The sequence below is a fragment of the Pezoporus wallicus genome, unplaced genomic scaffold, assembly GCF_028554395.1.
Source record: "Pezoporus wallicus isolate ANWC-B61680 ecotype Strahan unplaced genomic scaffold, APGP_CSIRO_Pwel_v1 contig_2348, whole genome shotgun sequence".
NCBI classification, from domain to species: domain Eukaryota; kingdom Metazoa; phylum Chordata; class Aves; order Psittaciformes; family Psittacidae; genus Pezoporus; species Pezoporus wallicus.
In genome coordinates, this window is record NW_026636985.1 from 2,613,072 (window position 1) to 2,631,815 (window position 18,744).

The 18,744-nt window shown below is 61.1% G+C and overlaps 2 protein-coding genes across 4 annotated transcripts; one reads left to right on the forward strand and one right to left on the reverse strand.

The window, feature by feature from the left end:
• Positions 1–1,454: 1,454 nt before the first annotated feature.
• On the reverse strand, positions 1,455–8,034 carry LMAN2L (lectin, mannose binding 2 like). Of its 3 annotated transcripts, none has more exons than XM_057402590.1 (9): positions 7,905–8,034; positions 7,705–7,823; positions 6,507–6,624; positions 5,486–5,568; positions 3,906–3,938; positions 3,466–3,627; positions 3,278–3,392; positions 2,068–2,187; positions 1,455–1,763 (listed from the first exon to the last, which is right to left on the reverse strand). In XM_057402590.1, exons 1-9 carry the CDS (start codon positions 8,020–8,022, stop codon positions 1,621–1,623), a joined length of 1,011 nt encoding a protein of 336 aa, XP_057258573.1. In that variant the 5' UTR covers positions 8,023–8,034; the 3' UTR covers positions 1,455–1,620. The 3 variants fall into 3 exon arrangements, with proteins under 3 accessions (XP_057258573.1, XP_057258574.1, XP_057258575.1); XM_057402592.1 differs by lacking the exon at positions 1,455–1,763 and adding an exon at positions 2,334–2,554; XM_057402591.1 differs by lacking the exon at positions 3,906–3,938.
• A 907-nt stretch (positions 8,035–8,941) lies between these two features.
• CNNM4 (cyclin and CBS domain divalent metal cation transport mediator 4) lies at positions 8,942–17,548 on the forward strand. The gene is made up of 7 exons (XM_057402597.1): positions 8,942–10,355; positions 13,187–13,330; positions 14,639–14,776; positions 15,247–15,416; positions 15,561–15,657; positions 16,287–16,468; positions 17,203–17,548. Exons 1-7 carry the CDS (start codon positions 8,942–8,944, stop codon positions 17,410–17,412), a joined length of 2,355 nt encoding a protein of 784 aa, XP_057258580.1. The 3' UTR covers positions 17,413–17,548.
• The last annotated feature ends 1,196 nt before the right edge of the window (positions 17,549–18,744 follow it).

An 18,744-nucleotide genomic window follows, 5' to 3' on the forward strand; every position in this document is an offset into this window, starting at 1 on the left:
AACCCCTGCCACGGGCAGGGACCCCTTCCACTGGAGCAGCTTGCTCCAAGCCCCTGTGTCCAACCTGGCCTTGAGCACTGCCAGGGATGGGGCAGCCACAGCTTCTCTGGGCACCCTGTGCCAGCGCCTCAGCACCCTCCCAGGGAAGAGCTTCTGCCTAAGAGCTCAGCTCAGTCTCCCCTCTGGCAGGTTAAAGCCATTCCCCTTGGCCTGTCCCTACATCCCTTGTCCCAAGCCCCTCTCCAGGTTTCCTGCAGCCCCTTCAGGCACTGGAGCTGCTCTCAGGTCTCCCCTTCAGGAGCCTTCTCTTCTCCAGGCTGCCCCAGCCCAGCTCGCTCAGCCTGGCTCCAGAGCAGAGCTGTTCCAGCCCATGGCCTCCTCTGGCCTCACTCCAACAGCTCCACGTCCCTCTTGTGCTACTGCCCCAGAGCTGGATCAGGGCTGCAGGGGGGTCTCCCCAGAGCACAGCAGAGGGGCAGGATCCCCTCCCTGAGCTGCTGCTCACACAATCACCCACCATCACCCACTCTCACAGTGTCACACACACACCAATGTTTATTCTGAGACACCAGAACAGCTCCAGGGGCAGGCACCCACGTTTCACTCCTGGTTGCGAGGCAAAAAGAGAACAAACCCCAGGAAAACTCCTTCTACCCCACAACCAGTGCTGGGCACTTGGGAAAAGGCTCCCACCCACAGCCCCGTGTGTGCCCCCCACACTCTGGGATCCCCACAGGGATCCACCCTGGCTTCGAGGGTCCTGGAATCCCCAGGACGCCATCGAGGAGGGTGCTGCAGATTTGCCATCCTGATGTCCCCAGAGCCATTAAAGGCTCCCCTAGGACAAACTGACCTAACATCTCCTGGATCCCTCTGGGGACCACTCTCTTGTGCTGGGGGCCCCAGGGGTGAGAGTGGATGCGACAACCAGCAAGAGAACACCAAGAAACCATTGACCAAAGCAGTCCCTGAGGTAGGATTAAACCACAACTCCCTGAAAGGCAGCAAAAGCTCCGGCTCCAAGGCAGGGAGAACCCTTGGAGGAGCCCTGGGATGCAGCGAGCACCGAGGGGAAAGCTGCCAGAAGCCACGACACGACATGCAAACGGCACCGGTGCAGGGATCCACGTACAAAGAAAAGCTGCCTGGGCTCCACCGCCAGCCTAAGGCAGGTGACAGAGCAGCCAGAGCGGGGTGAAGAGCTTGGAAAATCCCTCCTGGAAGTGGAAATCGCTTGGAGAGAAGAGGCTGGGAGGGAAGGAGGGATCTGGTGTGGAAACAGGCGCTGGGCCGGGCCCTGCTCGCTGGCATCCCCCCGAGCCCAGGTGAGGACTCCTGCCCACGTCCTGACATCCTCCTGAACAAGTCCCAAAGCAAAGCTCCCTCAGGAGGTGGCAGCTCCATCCCTGCAGCCATCACAGGATCCCAGCTCCCACCAGGAGCAGCACTGGAGTTCTGGAGCCCAACAAGAAGCAGCAGCCGTCCCAGTGGGGGGGGACGGGGACACAAAGGTCCCTGCCATGGGGGTCAGTCCATCACGCTCTGGCCAGTCTGGGAATGGTGGGAGGCAGGAGGTGGCTAGCAAGGACTAGCCATGGGCTATCCCAGGGTATTCCCAAGTCAATAGAAGTGTTTCCGGCTCTGCTCCTGCCACTTGTTGTAGATGATGACCCCGATGACGATGGCAAAAACGATGGCAACGAGGGAGAAGAAGACGATCAAGAAGAGAGCCAGGCCACTCATGGGCTCCAGCGGTGCCTCCACTGGGAGAGAGAGGAGGGAAACCAGCCCATGAGCACCCCAAGAGCCCAGCACCCCAGGAACCCCTCCTCAAGGCCAGGTTGGACACAGGGGCTTGGAGCAAGCTGCTCTAGTGGAAGGGGTCCCTGCCCGTGGCAGGGGTTGGAGCTGGAGGAGCTTTAAGGTCCCTTCCAACCCAAACCATTCCATGATTCCAGGTGGAGCTCAGCCTGTTCGCTCTCAAAATGCTGTGGCTTCTCCTCCACAACCCTTCGAGTCCCTAGGGCTCCCCCCTTCCCCTGTGTGGGACCAGCAGCTCCTACTCACTTCCTGGCAGCTTCAGGTTGTCCACGACGGGCAGATAGACCTCCCTGTCCCGCTTCTCCTCCTCCGGGCTCCTCTCCACTGTCAGCTGGTAGAGCTTGAGGGAGATGATGTCGTGGTTGTCTGCAAGCAGAGCACAACCACCACGTCCTGAGGCACCGCTGCCAGTGCCAGCTCTGGCCAGGGACTGAGGGCCTCAGGCAGCACCACGGGATGTTATCACCTGGGACAAAGGTGCTGCTCTGCCTTCCCAAGGTGGGCAAACTCACCTGCAGAGGGCAGGATCTATGCTGGGCTCAGCTGGGCCCTCAGCCAACGGGAACCTTTAAGCTAAAGTGAAACCCACCAGCCCAAAGTGGGATTAGCCCATCAGGCACCCGAAGGGAAGGTGTTAGCATCGGCCTCACGGGGCCCTGTGCTCGTGCTGGTGGGGCTGTTAGTGGGACAAGGCGAGGGCTCCGCACCAGCTCCCCGGGCACCAGGCAGGGATCTGGGAGAGAAAAGGAACTGCTGTTGGAGCCAACAATGGGCTCAGACCCCCAGAGATGCACTTCTGCAGAGGCAGAGCTCAAATCAGGCTGAAAACGTGCCCAAAGAGGCCCAGTGGGGTAACAGCAGAGCGCACAGCACCTCAACCAGCACCACGGGAGAAGTATTATGCAGAGGAGGGTGAAGGGCTGCAGCTTTAGGTCCCTCCCTCAATTAGGAGCAGCTCAGAGCTCCCAGGATGTGAAATCCAAAGCAAGATACCCCCGGAGCAGAGGCCGAGAGGGAGCCCTGTGGCTGCAGCGAGGGCCGTTCCTCCCAGTGCTGCCCTTGGGGTTAACCCAGGCACCATGGGCTGTGGCAGGAGAGTGGAGGAGATTCCTTTTCCGTGCTCATCCTGCTTTCACTCCTCCACAGGGGCTTGTTTTGGAGACTGAACCCTCTGGCTGAGCTGCTGCAGCCGCTTGGCTGCACTCCTGTTGGCTGAGCTTGGGCCGTGCAGGGAGCTCAAGGAAAGTGGGAAGCGCTGCCTAAAGCGAGCACTCAGGGGAGCAACACACCCAGAGCAGGCTCTGGGTTCTTCAGGAGCTGCTGCAAGCTAAAACCAACGCTTAAAGGTGTTGAAAGCACGGACAGCTCCTCATTTGCTTCCGTGAGCACCCAGCTGCACCTCCAAAGCTGCCCAGGAGCTGCTTGGGAAGCAAGGTTTGGGACCCCAGGGCAGTACCTGAGAGGTCTCCAGTGACAGAAGACGTCCCAAAGTAGTAGCCACGGGGCAGGCGCACGCCCGGCACGTCGATGCAGTCCCTCCACTCGTGCTTCCCGTCGATATCAATCAGGACCTGAAGCAGAAGCAGGTCCCTGAGGCCTTGCCGTGGCCCCGCTGCCCCGTGGCGCCGGGCTGGCAGCACTCACCGTCAGCCTCCTCTTCACGTAGCGGATGACCAGGAAGGTGTCGTGGTTGAGGTTCCTCACCATGGCCGTGCAGCCCCCCAGCTCCGTCGGGCGCCCGTCCCGGTCGTGGTCGTAGGTGAGGGAACCGTTGTTCACCATGGCCGAGATGTAGGGGAACACACGCTGCCGGGGGCAAGGCTGGGGCTGAGCTCTTAGGTCGACCATGAGCCAGCAGCCCTATGGAGCCCAAACTCCTTCATCCCACCAAGGATCTGCCTCAACACGACACCAGCACGATCCCGTTCCATCCCTTGGACGTTCAGGAGGGAGGACGGGCGGTCTCATGCAGCCTCTCCCAGGTGGCAAAGGGATTTCTGGAGCTCAGAGGAGGGAATTCCTCAACTGTGAGCCAAGGTGAGACTGGACAGCTTGGGAACGGGAAGGTCAGCAAGAGGAAGTACCTGATTTCCCGGGCTGTACCTCCTCTTCTGAGCCTGCCAGTCCAGGGTTATCGTAAAGCAAGAAAGAGCACAGAAGCAAGATGGTCACAGACCAGAGTTTAGCGTTAACCTGCAACCTGGACGCTTCCTCCCTGGAATGCTCAGCTTAGCAGAGACTAAAACAGGGAGGGCTTTAGGTGTTAGGGGCTGAATTCTGAGCCACACGGAGAGGGACTGGTGCTGGGGGCTGAAAGCCACGTCAAGAGTTGCCGTGTTTCTCCTCCTCACCACGCGGCAGCTCACCCACACAACAGAGCCCCAACAGCAAGAGCAGCTCCAGTGCCTGAAGGGGCTGCAGGAAACCTGGAGAGGGGCTTGGGACAAGGGTCTGTAGGGACAGGCCAAGGGGAATGGCTTGAACCTGCCCGAGGGGAGACTGAGATGAGCTCTTAGGCAGAAGCTCTTCCCTGTGAGGGTGCTGAGGCGCTGGCACAGGGTGCCCAGAGAAGCTGTGGCTGCCCCATCCCTGGCAGTGTTCAAGGCCAGGCTGGACACAGGGGCTTGGAGCAAGCTGCTCCAGTGGAAGGGGTCCCTGCCTGTGGCAGGGGTTGGAGCTGGAGGAGCTTTAAGGTCCCTTCCAACCCAAACCATTCCAGGATCCTATGATTCCACACATGTGAAGAGTGCTCCGTGCCTGACCAGAGGAGGGCAGCCCTCTCCAGGTGCCAGGAAGCCAGACACCCACATTCCACTCATGATTTCCTTTAAGGAAGACCCATTGTGCATCCCTTTACCCCACAAAAGCAGCTCTGCCACTGCAAGTCACCAGGACCCACCCAGCACTAACCCCATTAACAAGGCACCAAATGGCTCACAAAGGCTTTTACAAGCACAAAGTCCACCCCTGCACCAGAGCTGCTGCGTTGGGTTCCTCAACAAAAGCTGGTTGTTCCTCAGCATTTCTCAGCAGCTCCAAGGTCAGGGCACATCCCAGCTGCACCTTTTGTCCCTTTCGCCAGGGTGAGCAGTGTTAATCCCACTTTGGGATCAGCACCAAGGTCTTGGGGTACAACAGTGCCTATGTTTTAGGGAAAACTGGCATTAAAACCGAGTCCAGCTTTGGGTTTGGAGTGATAAAAGAGATTCCAGGGCAAGGCTTGGTTTTAACTACCTCTGCACTCCCTTCTCCATAGGAACCCACACCAATAAACCTCCAACCAACCACCAGACACACCAGGAACACAAAGACCTTCAGAAGGGCGTCTTCCAAAGGGGCAGAGCTCAGTCCCACTGCACCAGAGAGCAGGGAAAGCCTCCTGGGTGCAGCTGCCATGAAACAGCCCCGTCAACGCAGGCAGGGCTGGGCTGGCAGCTCAGGAACCGCTCTGCTCAAGCTCTACAATGCTCTTGGCACAGCTTCACCTCTGCTACCGCTTGTGGCAGGCTCCAGAAGAGGCCGGGAGCTCAGCACACGGAGGTGGGATCGTCAGGCAGCTGGAGGGGGTGCTCGCTGCCTCCCGAGCTCAGGGAAGAGCCGTAAGCTCAGCTCTGCCCCTGCAGGCAGCTGGCGGGCAGCGCGGTTCCGTTGGCTCCTAGCTCACCTCATGCTGCTTCTCCTCGTTTGGGTAGGTGTCCACAAACACTCCCAGGCCCAGGAAGTTATCCTTGCTTCCAAAGACAGGTCCTAGGAGGGAGGAGAGGCTCTGGTTAAGGATGGCAAAGCCAGGCAGGCGTTGCAAAGGGGTTGTTACTCATCATGTTATGTAAAGAGGAAGCCTTGAGCAGTGACTAAAGCACACAGGGCAGGCAGGGAAGTCAGAGGGGCAGCTGAAATGCCTTTCCCTTTGCTGCTCAAGGACTGAGCTTCCTCCACAGCCTGGCTTTTAAGGAGCTGACTCCCAGTGCAGGAGGCTCCACACTTCCCATTACACTGACCCCAAAACGAGCACAAAACAACCCCAAAGCCCTGCCCCCCAACCTGAGTCCAGCCTCCCAGTGCCTCTGCATGAGCAGCAGCTCAGGGAGGGGATCCTGCCCCTCTGCTGGGCTCTGGGGAGACCCCCCTGCGGTCCTGACCCAGCTCTGGGGCAGCAGCACAAGAGGGACCTGGAGCTGCTGGAGCAAGGCCAGAGGAGGCCACGGAGCTGCTGTAAGGCCTGGAGCAGCTCTGCTCTGGAGCCAGGCTGAGAGAGCTGGGCTGGGGCAGCCTGGAGAAGAGAAGGCTCCTGAAGGGGAGACCTGAGAGCAGCTCCAGTGCCTGAAGGGGCTGCAGGAAAGCTGGAGAGGGGCTTGGGACAAGGGCCTGTAGGGCCAGGCCAAGGGGAACGGCTTTAACCTGCCCGAGGGGAGACTGAGATGAGCTCTTAGGCAGAAGCTCTTCCCTGTGAGGATGCTGAGGCGCTGGCACAGGGTGCCCAGAGAAGCTGTGGCTGCCCCATCCCTGGCAGTGTTCAAGGCCAGGTTGGACACAGGGGCTTGGAGCAAGCTGCTCCAGTGGAAGGGGTCCCTGCCCATGGCAGGGGTTGGAACTGGAAGATCTTTAAGGTCCTTTCCAACATAAACCATCCCCTGAGAAGGAGGCACATCCCTGACACCAGCGACAGCCGCTAGAGCCGCTCTCACCTGGCTGCATGCGATCCTTGGTGTACCAGATGGCAAATCCATCCCCGTTCAGGTTCTTCTTGCCTTGCCCATGGATTTTGAAGTGCACCTGCATCTCCCAGTCCCGCAGGTAACACGGCTGCAAGCAGAGGAGCAGGGATGGGACCCACGGCTTCTGTGCCCACGAGGGTTAGGGGACAGACACCGCCACGGCTGCAGCATCCCCTGCCTGTCACAACAGCTCCATGTGCCACTACTCCATGCTTCCCTTGCCATCCCATAGTTTCGTTGGGAGCAGTAAGTAATCCCAAGGGACATCATTAAACCAAGGGAATCGTTTCAAAGGGGGAGGAAAGGAGGGCCAAAGGGGGAGGAAAGGAGGGCCAAAGGGGGAGGAAAGGAGGGCCAAAGGGGGAGGAAAGGAGGGCCAAAGGGGGAGGAAAGGAGGGCCAAAGGCAAAGCAACCTGCCTCAATATGATATGTCACTAAATCAGAGCATGAGGGACCACTTTGGTCTCCTGGGGTGTTTTCCAAACCCCTGTGGAGCACGGCTGGATCCTGGGGCACAACATCCCCATCGCTATCATCCCACATTGAAACGAAATGGAATCATCAAGGAATTCAAGGGAGCTCTGCTGCGTGCCGGGTGACACACCGCACCCGTGACCACATCACATTGCTGCTGCTCCACCAGCCCCACAGACCTGGGCATAGCAAAGGGAGCAGCAGCTCCAACCTCAGCGACCCCATGGGAGACCCCAAGCACCCCCAATGCCCATGGGGTGGCTCAGCCCTTGCAGGAGCCACCACGCCAAAGGGGGGGGCTGCAGTGGTGCCAGCTCTGACCCCCACAGCTCTTCCCTGCCCCACTCTACAACCCCCGGCAGCTTCCCTAATACCCCTTCAATCCCCCCCCCAAATCCCCTCATACCCTCTGGCTTGGCCCCCCCCCTATTTTACCCCTTCCTGCCCTAATACCCCCCAAAACCCTCTCTTTAGCTCAAACCCCTTCATCACTCCCCCCGTTCCTGCCCACACCCTGCACCCCTTACTCACAATCCCCCCAAGCCCTCTGGTTCAGCCTCCAGCCCCCTTAAACCCCTTCCCAAGGCCCCACTTCCCCTATGCTCACCCCAGCCCCCCCCAACCTGCTCTTAACCCCTCCCCGACTCCCCTCACCCCCAAATGAAGACCCCAAGGTCCCCCCCCGGTGCTCACCACTCGGTTCCAGACGGCTCCCTGCTTGCTCTGCACGTCGGGGGTGAGGCGGATGAAGTGGGTCATGACCATGGCGTTACCCTGCAGGTCCCACAGCCCCGAGCTGGCCGAGCCCACACCTGCGGCCCACAAAGCACTGTCGGTACCGGATACCGGGCACCGGGCACCTTCCCCCCAGCGCCCTGCCCTGCCCCACTCACCCTGGTAGGGTTTGGAGAGCGAGTGCTCCCGCTTGAGGTGCTCCTCCGTCTGCTCGGCCCGCGGCCCGCCCAGCGCCAGCAGCACCAGCACGGCCGCGTACCGGCCCGCCGCCGCCATCTTGCCCCCGCCGCCCGCGCTCCGCCCCGCCCCGCGCCGCGCATTGGCCAGCTCGCCGCGCCGAGCTCGCTCATTGGTTGCCTCGCCGAGGCCCGCCGGAAGCGGGTTGGAGGAGAGGACTGTCAATGGAGAGGAAGGGGACCCGGGTCCTAGTGCCCCCCTCCTCGGTCCTAATGCCCCCTTCCCGCGCCCCCCAGATCCTAGTTGCCCCCCTTACCCCAAGTCCTAGTGACCCGCCTCGGTATTAGTGCCCTCCTCCCTGGTCCTAGTGCCCCTTCCTGCCCCCCCCCAAACCCTAGTGCCCCCCTTACCCCAGGTCCTAGTGACCCTCCTCGGTCCTAGTGACCCCCTCCCTGGTCCTAGTGCCCCTTCCTGCCCCCCCCCGAAATCCTAGTGTCCCCCTTACCCCGGGTCCTAGTGCCCCTCTCCTCGATCCTAAATGTCCCCTCCTGCCCCCCCAGATCCTAGTGCTCCCCTTACCCCAGATCCTAGTGCCCCTCCTCTGTCCTATTGCCTCCCTCCTCGGTATTAGTGCCCCCCTCCCTGGTCCTAGTGTCCCCTCCCGCCACCCCCCCCCCCCCCTTAAATCCTAGTGTCACCCTTCCCCCAGGTCCTAGTGCCCCCCTCCAGGTCCTAATGTAGATTCTAAAGCCCTCCTCCCCAGGACTTAGTGCCCCCCTTAAGCTCCTGCTCACCCTAGTTCCTCCTGCACCCCACACACCCACCTTGCCCCAGGGGGGGCTGAACTCCCACCTAATGGATACCCCTTTGCCACCCCTTCATTCATCCACACTTACGGGCCCCACCATCCCGGTTCTGCCATCGCCCCTTTAAGGCGCCTGTGGCTGCGGGAGGGTGCGACGCAGCCCCGCTCGGGGCGGGAAGGGGGCGCGGCGTGAGGCGGTTGCGAGACGCCAACATGGCGGCGGGCGGCGGCGGCGGGGTCCGCTCGGTCCCCTCGGTGCTGCTGCTGCTGCCGCCGCCGCTGCTGCTGCTGCTGGCGCTGCCCGGCGCCGCCGCTGCCGCCGTGTCCCGGACGGCGCCTCCGGACGGGTCCAACGTGGTGCTGGGGATGCGGCTGGAGGAGAGCACGAAGCCGGTGCCGGCGGCTCCGTCCCGCGGGCCCATCCGTGTGACGGAGGGCAGCGAGCTGGTGCTGCGCTTCTACGGGCAGGGCCTGGGCCCGGGCACCGGGGAACGGGTGGCGTTCGCCGAGCTCCGCCCGGCCGAGAACGGTTCTGCCCCGAACGGCTCCTGCTCCTATCGCACCCAGGACGTGGTGGTGCAGCCGGGCCCCGCGGAGCTCTTCGACACCTCGGCCCTGCTGCGGGTCCGGGTCCGCGCCCTGCGGAAGGGCGAGAAGGTAAAGACGTACGTGTTGTGCACGCAGCGCCGGGCCGGCCAGGCCTGGCTGCCCCATCCCGACCCCGACGCCTGGCTCATGGTGCTGGAGGAGAAGAAGTCGCTGTTGCCGCTGTGGCTGCAGGTGATCCTCATCGTGGGGCTCCTGGTGCTGTCGGGCATCTTCAGCGGGCTCAACCTGGGTCTCATGGCGCTGGACCCCATGGAGCTGCGCATCGTGCAGAACTGCGGCACCGACACCGAGAAGCGTTACGCCCGCAGGATCGAGCCCATCCGCCGCAAAGGGAACTACCTGCTGTGCTCCCTGCTGCTGGGCAACGTGCTGGTCAACACCACCCTCACCATCTTCCTCGATGACCTCATCGGTTCCGGCATCGGCGCCGTCGTCGCTTCCACCATCGGCATCGTCATCTTCGGGGAGATCGTGCCCCAAGCGCTCTGCTCCCGTCACGGCTTGGCCGTGGGCGCCAACACCATCGTGGTGACCAAGTTCTTCATGCTGGCGACGTTCCCCCTCTCCTACCCCATCAGCAAGCTCCTCGACTGCATCCTGGGCCAGGAGATCGGCACCGTTTACAACCGGGAGAAGCTGGTGGAGATGCTGAAGGTGACGGAGCCCTACAACGACTTGGTGAGGGAAGAGCTCAACATGATCCAGGGAGCCCTGGAGCTCCGCACCAAGACGGTGGAGGACGTGATGACCCCGCTGCAGAACTGCTTCATGATCAACAGCGACGCCATCCTGGACTTCAACACCATGTCCGAGATCATGGAGAGCGGCTACACCCGCATCCCCGTCTATGAGGAGGAGCGCTCCAACATCATGGATATCCTCTACGTCAAGGACCTGGCTTTCGTTGACCCTGACGACTGCACCCCCCTCAAGACCATCACCAAGTTCTACAACCACCCCGTCCACGTTGTCTTCCATGACACCAAGCTGGATGCCATGCTGGAGGAGTTCAAAAAGGGTAAGGGGGTGCCGCTGCTTCCATGGGGTGCTGCTGGCTCCATGGGGTGCTGCTTGCTCCCATGGGGTGCTGCTTGCTCCCATGGGGTGCTGCTGGTTCCGTGGGGTGCTGCTGGCTCCATGGGGTGCTGCTTGCTCCCATGGGGTGCTGCTTGCTCCCATGGGGTGCTGCTGGTTCCGTGGGGTGCTGCTGGCTCCATGGGGTGCTGCTTGCTCCCATGGGGTGCTCCTGGCTCCATGGGGTGCTCCTGGCTCCATGGGGTGCTACTTGCTCCTATGGGGTGCTGCTGGCTCCATGGGGTGCTGCTGGCTCCATGGGGTGCTCCTGGCTCCATGGGGTGCTGATTGCTCCCATGGGGTGCTACTTGCTCCCATGGGGTGCTGCTGGCTCCATGGGGTGCTGCTCGCTTCCATGGGGTGCCACTGCTTCCATGGGGTGCTTCTCACTCCCACAGGGTGATGCTTGCTTCCATGGGGTGCTGCTCACTTCCGTGGGGTACTGCTGGTTCCATGGGGTGCTGCTGCTTCCCTGAGGTGCCGTCCATGGGGAGCAGGTTTTGGTGAAGGCCACAGGACCCCGGGGACACGGTGCTGGGCACAGGCAGCTGAGCCAGGAGCCTCCCTTTCTCTGCCCGTGGCCAGCACCAGCCCCAGGAGCCACTTTGGGAACGGTCCCTTGGGTTTCATCACCAGCCCTGGAGGCCCTTGGATAGAAAATGAGAGCTGGGAAATTGCTGGGCTCCCAGGTCTGGGCTTGGCTCCTTCCTCCCAGCCCCATTCCCGCTCTGCTTCCTGCTCATGGGGCTGGGAGCAGGAGCTGAGCCCTCCGGGATGTGCTTTCAGGCTGGGAACCCCCCTGCCCTTCCCAGCTTCCAGTGTGGGAGCGGGATGAAGTGAAGATCCTGGCTGTGGTGGGGGATGCAGCCACAGCCCTGTGTCCCACCATGCTCAGAGGCTGTTGTGATGGGATTTAAGGGATCAGATAAGTCCACCCGCAGCAAAAGCTTGGCTGGAGCTTGGGGAGAGGGTTTGGGAGCTGCTAGGTGCGAGCTTGGCTCGTGTATAAAGGTAGGGAGGAGGCAGCAGCTCCAAAAGCACAGGCATGGGAGCTTGGCGCTGCTCCTTGTGGGAATGCCAATGGGATCTCAGCATCATTCCCTTCAGTTCATCCCAGCCCGCTCCAGCCCGTCGCCAGTAGCAGTGAACCTAAGTCCTGTTGCTGCCGGCGCCGGTGTTATCCCCGCTGCTGGCACCGGCTTTCCCTCCGGCAAATCCTTCCTAAGGGATTTAAAGGCGCTCATTCCGGTTACAAAGCCACCCACGTCCCACGGGGCTGGATTTCAGGCGCCTCTCAGGCTCAGGGCCCTGCTTTGGGGCGCTGCTTGGAGCCGAGCCCCATTCCTCATGGATGCAGCTCCGTGGTGGGGCTCTGCCCTCATCCCCCCTCATGGGCACCCGGAGCAGAAGCAGCGCCCGTGCCCTTTGCCCAGCGGATCCCAGTGTTTGCTTTGCCACCGGCCGCTCCCAGCGGAGCTCATCCCAAGAGGAGCTGCCTGAGTCACCCATCCCCATCCCCGTCCCTGCCCGTCTGCAGCCCAGGTGAGGGGTTCCCAGAGCCATGAGCTCAGGGAGGTTTCACCCCTCTGAGCATCACCGTTGCTGGAGCAGCTCTGCTCCGGAGCCAGGCTGAGAGAGCTGGGCTGGGGCAGCCTGGAGAAGAGAAGGCTCCTGAAGGGGAGACCTGAGAGCAGCTCCAGTGCCTGAAGGGGCTGCAGGAAAGCTGGAGAGGGGCTTGGGACAAGGGATGTAGGGACAGGCCAAGGGGAATGGCTTTAACCTGCCCGAGGGGAGACTGAGATGAGCTCTTAGGCAGAAGCTCTTCCCTGTGAGGGTGCTGAGGCGCTGGCACAGGGTGCCCAGAGAAGCTGTGGCTGCCCCATCCCTGGCAGTGCTCAAGGCCAGGTTGGACACAGGGGCTTGGAGCAAGCTGCTCCAGTGGAAGGGGTCCCTGCCCGTGGCAGGGGTTGGAGCTGGATGAGCTTTAAGGTCCCTTCCATCCCAAACCAGGCTGGGGTTCTACGAGCACAGGGAGCTCTGTGGTCCCTTCCCCACCAGCTTTCCCCAGCACCTGCAGCCAGCAGCTCTATAACCAAACAGCTCGTGTCAGGGCAGGCACGTTGGTGCTGAGCAGAGCAGGATGGCACCTTGCTGCTGGCCTCGGGGCGAGTGTGGAGCTTCAAGAGGCCCAAGTGATTGTCTGTGGGGCTGTGCTGAGGTCAGGGAGGGAGCATCATCACCTTCCTCCCTGCCTCAGTTTCCCCAGGCTAAGGAGTCCATCGTGTGGGTGCAGTGTCCTGGCCTGGGCGTGCTGTGGTGTTCCACACACTGCTCCTTTCCCTGGAGCAGAGCTGTTCCTTGTCCAAGGAGCTTTTCCCAATGGATCTCTGCAATGTGGGGACGGAGCAGGAGAAACACGCAACCAGGAGCAGGGCCAGCCGGGATTCCAGCTTTGGATTTCGCTGGGATAAGGCTAACTGCATCCTGCCTACACAGGGTGGGACCCGTGGGCACTCACCCCACATTGTGACAGGGAATGGGCTCCCGGGGGGCACATTCCATCTCCCGGGAACCCCATTGCCAAGCCCTGGCCTCAATCACTGCCATTGCCTTGGGGGTTGGTGCCCAGCCCAGGGCCATGTCTGCATCTCAGCTGGTTCATTGTTTCCTAGGCAGGCGGGTGGTGGGATATGGCAAGCAGTGGTCCCAGTGACTCCCCGTCCCCCTTGAAACTGAGGGGGTTCCCCTTCCAACATCCCATGTGCCAATCCCTAGGGAAGTCCCACCTGGCCATCGTGCAGAAGGTGAACAACGAGGGCGAAGGGGACCCCTTCTACGAGGTGCTGGGGCTGGTGACGCTGGAGGATGTCATCGAGGAGATCATCAAGTCAGAGATCCTGGACGAGTCGGACACGTACAGTAGGTGTTGGGCTCGCCCCCTGCCCCCTCCTCATCCCGCTGTATCCCACTCCCATCCCGCTGTATCCCCCTGTATCCTGCTGTATACCACTGACATCCGGCTGTGTCCCGCTGTATCCCACTGTATCCCGCTGTATCCCACTCCCATCCTGCTGTGTCCCTCTGTATCCCGCTGTATCCCACTGTAACCCACTGTATCCCGCTGTATCCCACTCCCATCCCCCTGTATCCCGCTGTGTCCCACTGACATCCCCGCTGTGTCCTGCTGTATACCACTGACATCCCGCTGTATCCCACTGTATCCCGCTGTATCCCACTCCCATCCTGCTGTGTCCCTCTGTATCCCGCTGTATCACACTGTAACCCGCTGACATCCCGCTGTATCCCACGCCCATCCCTGTGTCCCGCTGTATCCCACTGTATCCCACTCCCATCCCCCTGTGTCCCACTGTATCCCGCTGTGTCCCACTGACATCCCCGCTGTGTCCTGCTGTATCCCGCTCTATCCTGCTGTATCCCACTGTATCCCACTGTAACCTGCTGTATCCCACCGACATCCCGCTGTATCCCAGTTACATCCCGCTGTGTCCTGCTGTATCCTGCTCTATCCCACTGTATCCCGCTGTATCCCACTCCATCCCACTGACATCCTGCTGTGTCCTGCTGTATCCCACTGTAACCCGCTGACATCCCGCTGTATCCCACTGACATCCCACTGTATCCTGCTGTATCCCGCTGACATCCTGCTGTATCCCACTCCCATCCCGCTGTATCCCACTGACATCCCGCTGTATCCCACTCCCATCCCACTGTATCCTGCTGACATCCCGCTGTATCCCACTCCCATCCCACTGTATCCCGCTGTATCCCACTCCCATACCGCTGTATCCCGCTGTATCCCACTCCCATCCCACTGTATCCCACTGACATCCCGCTGTATCCCACTCCCATACCGCTGTATCCCGCTGTATCCCACTCCCATACCGCTGTATCCCGCTGTATCCTGCTGTATCCCACTCCCATCCCGCTGTATCCCACTGACATCCCGTTGTGTCCCACTGTATCCCGCTGACATCCCGCTGTATCCCACTCCCATCCCTCTGTGTCCCGCTGTATCCCACTCCCATCCCGCTGTATCCCACTATATCCCACTGACATCCCGCTGTATCCCACTCCCATCCCGCTGTATCCCACTCCCATCCCGCTGTATCCCACTCCCATCCCACTGTATCCCGCTGACATCCCGCTGTATCCCACTCCCATCCCGCTGTATCCCACTGTATCCCGCTGACATCCCACTCCCCACAGCCGACAACCGCAGCAGGAAGCTTGTGAACAACCACAAGGGCAAACGGGACTTCTCGGCCTTCAAGGACCCCGTTGGGGAGCAGAAGGTGAAGGTCTCCCCGCAGCTGCTCTTGGCCGCCCACCGCTTCCTCTCCACAGGTAAAGGGGGTTGGGGGGGGAGCCCCCTGAAGCTCAGGGCACCCTTTGGCTCTGTCCAATGGCTCCAGCAGCTCCCCAGCACTGACCTGGTGGGCTCCGTGTGCTGCCGTGTCCCTGGGCTCCATTCCTGTCCCCCCAGCAAGGAAGAGTTGCTCCAACCATGTAGTTCAGGAGTTACGGGGTGCTTGTGTCTCATCCCACTCCCCTCTGTCCCAACCCCAGAGTGGGAATGGGCAGGGCTCAGGGATGCCTGTGATGCTCAGAGGGTCCCCATCCCTCCAGCGTGGTCACATTCCCCGTGTCCCCAAGGCTGGGGCCGGCCTTGCTGGGGACCCAGAGCTTATGTTGGGTGGGCTTCTGCCCCAGGGAGGTGCCAAGGCCCCACGCAGAGGGACAAGGGGGGGATGCACCTTCCTGTGGAGGGCCAAGGACCATGGCTCTGAGCCCTTTCCTCCCCCTCTGGCTCTCAGAGGTGACGCTCTTCACCCCCACCTACATCTCGGAGAAGATCCTCCTGCGCCTCCTCAAGTACTCCCACGTCATCCAGGAGCTGAAGTTCGATGAGGGCAACAAGAAGGCCCCGCGCCACTTCCTCTACTGCAAGAACAAAGCAGCTGACTACTTCACCCTCATCCTGCAGGTACCCGGCTGCTGTCCCGCACTTGGGGTCCCCTGTGTGAGCCCTCACCCCTGGGCAGGCAGTGACAGCAGGGTTGGGGTCTCTCCTCCAGCCCAGTGCTGCGGGATGGGGCTTAAGGGACCCAACCTTTTCTCTCCCTTGCAGGGCAAGGTGGAGGTGGAGACGGGCAAGGAGTGCATGAAGTTTGAAGCAGGAGCGTTCTCCTACTATGGGGTGATGGCCATCAGCCCCTCTCCTACCGGTAAGCACCCCCACATCGCTTGGGTGCCAGCATGGAGCGAGCCTCCCACCCTGTGTTAGAGCTGCTGGTGCGAATAGATGCTAGAGCCCCCACTGGTGCCCCCTGAGCTGCCCTTGAGGGGCTGTGACACTGACCCTCATGGTGCTCAGTGGCAGCAGCACTCATCTGTGGGCACTGTGAGGGGCAGGGGGACCTGCAGCCACCCTCCCCTTCATCCACAGGCTTCTCTTCACCTTGTCCTCTGTGTTGTCTGGTCCATCTCTGTACCCCGTGTCCGAGCACATCACCTTGTCCCCATAACCCCAACTTGTCCCTAACCCTTGTGGGGTGACTGAGCCAATGGTTTGGACACAGTGTCCTTGGTCCTGGTCCCTGTCCCCTGGTGCAAGGGGGAGCAGAGGGTTGGGTGGATCAAATCCGGTGCTGCAGGGCTGCACTGGGGTGGACGCGCATCCCATCGCTCCTTGTCACCACTGGGATCTGTGTCCCTGGAGCCTGCAGGATGGGGATCTCCCTGCACGGAGCCAGGGCAGCATCACCAGGGGCTCAGCACCCTGTTACAGGCAGGCACAAGGAGCCGGGGTGGGGGGGTGCAGGGCATGGCTGACCCCATCCCTCCCATCCCGCAGAGATGCGCTCCCCGTCCCACGTCAGCAGCCTCAACCACTCAGCATCCCTCAACTACCACGAGCGCTCCGACTCCATCTCCTCGCCCATCAGCGGCAGCACCGGCCAGCTCAACACCAGCACCGGCGCCCAGTACGTGCCCGACTTCAGCGTCCGTGCCCTCACCGACCTCCAGTTCGTCAAGGTGAGGGCTCTGGGGCATGAGAGTGGGGGGGGGTTAACCTGCAGAAGAGGAGGCTCAGGGGGGACCTCAGAGCAGCTTCCAGTGTCTGAAGGGGGCTGCAAGGGTGCTGGAGAGGGGCTCTTCATCGGGGGCTGTAGGGATGGGACAAGGGGTGATGGGTTCAGACTGAAACGGGAGGGATTTAGGTTGGAGATAAGGAAGAAGTGATTTATGTGAGGGTGCTGAGGCGCTGGCACAGGGTGCCCAGAGAAGCTGTGGCTGCCCCATCCCTGGCAGTGTTCAAGGCCAGGTTGGACACAGGGGCTTGGAGCAAGCTGCTCTAGTGGAAGGGGTCCCTGCCCGTGGCAGGGGTTGGAGCTGGAGGAGCTTTAAGGTCCTTTCCAACCCAAACCATTCCATGATCCATTCTATGACAAGAGGAAACGGCCTCAAGCTGCCCCAGGGCAGGTTTAGATGGAGCTGAGGAACAATTCCTGCCCCAGAGGGTGCTCAGGCATTGGAACAGGCTGCCCAGGGCAGGGCTGCAGTCACCGTCCCTGCAAGTGCTCACACACCCTCAGTGCCATGGGTCAGTGGTGGCCTTGGCAGTGATGGGAACAGTTGGACTGGATCCTAAAGCTCTTTCCCATCCTCATTAATTCCATGGCTCTTAAGATGGGCCCGACACCCACAGGGATGCTCTTGGGGGTCCAGCCCCACTCCTCACTCCTTCCCTTCTCCCTTTGCCCCCACAGATCATGCGCCACGAGTACCAGAACGCCCTGACAGCCTCCCGCATGGACAGTTGTCCCCAGTCCCCCGACAGCAACTGCCCCGGTGCAGACACGGATGCACCGGAGAAACCCGAACCTTCCAGCACCGCCGACGAGACCACGAGCCTCCTGAACAAGAGGAACTGCCTGAGCCGGCGGAGCAACCACAGCCTCTTGGAAAACTCCATCTGACCCCGGCGCCACCGGCACGGGTTCGGTTTTAGGGGACCCTTTTCTTCCTAAGTAGGTGACACCGTGCCGGGGCGCCCGGAGAAGCCTGGTTGAACCCTTGGTGGCACCGTGGTGGTAAACGGAGCTGGGATCTGCTGCTGCTTTTCCAGGCTGGTTTCTTTTGTGATCCATCTCCAGGATGGCACAAAAACCCTCGTTCAGCTCAGGGAGCTTCAGGTCTCGGGGTTGGGGGGGCTCTGCCGTGGCCATCCCGGCCCCTCTGCCGTGGTTTTTATATGGGGGAAGGGGGGGCACCTGGCATGTGACACGATGGTGGCATCTCATCCTTCTCCGTGCCCGTCGTTCCCCTTTCCTGCTGGCCCGGGAGACGGCGAGGACGTGGCAGCGGAGAGAGGTCGGCATCGGGCCTGAGGCCACGGGGATGGTCGCCGGTGCAAAGCCGCCACCACCACCACGGCTCAGAGTTGAACACCCCCCCCCCCTCTGCCACTCACCGGTGTCACGAGCGCACTGAGGACGGCAGCGCCGGGTCCTTGTCGTCATTATATGTGTGTGTGTGTGTGTGTGTGTGTGTCCCTCCAAGGGGGTGGTTTTGGTGCCTTCCCTCCCCTTGCCCCCCAGCTCCATGGGGTGTCTCGGGGTGGGACGTGGGGCCGGGGGCACAAAGCTAGTGACCAAAGTTGTACAAGCAGGAGGGGGCCAGCATCCTGTGTGCCCCCCCACACCAGGGGGGACCCCCAGACCCATGGATGCCCTCAGGGTTGGGCCTGGGGACCTGGTGCCCCATAGAGGGGGGGGGGGGAAGGAGACGTGGCCCCCCACCCCAAAAGCACAAGTTCCCTGGGTGCCCTGTGTAAGTTATTAGGAGAAGGTGAATCACTGTTGTTAATTCCATCTCGATGCTCGGATCCGGGGGCCCGCGGGGGGCGATGATCGAAATAATAATAATTATGAATAATAATTAATAATAATAATTAATAATAATAAACAAGACAAAAAAAAAAGGACCCTTTTTTATTAAATCTTCCTCTATGCAAACCCCACCCCCCCGTGAATTCCTATTTATTTTCCATATTAGCTTTGATTTGTATATTTGGGGTGTCCCGTTCCCCCCCCCGTATCCCGGTTGTGATACCCACTGTGGAATTCTACCTGATGGGGTTTTGGGGGTGATTTTGGGGGTAATAAAAGGCTCTCTCTGTACGTCGGTCTCCTCCGTGCTTAACGGTGGGGTGGTGGGGGGCTACGGGAGGTCCCGGTTACCGGGAGGGAGCTACGGCGATCGCCGCCTTTAGGTGACGCGGCCCCTTTAAATCTGCCCCCGCTGTTGTT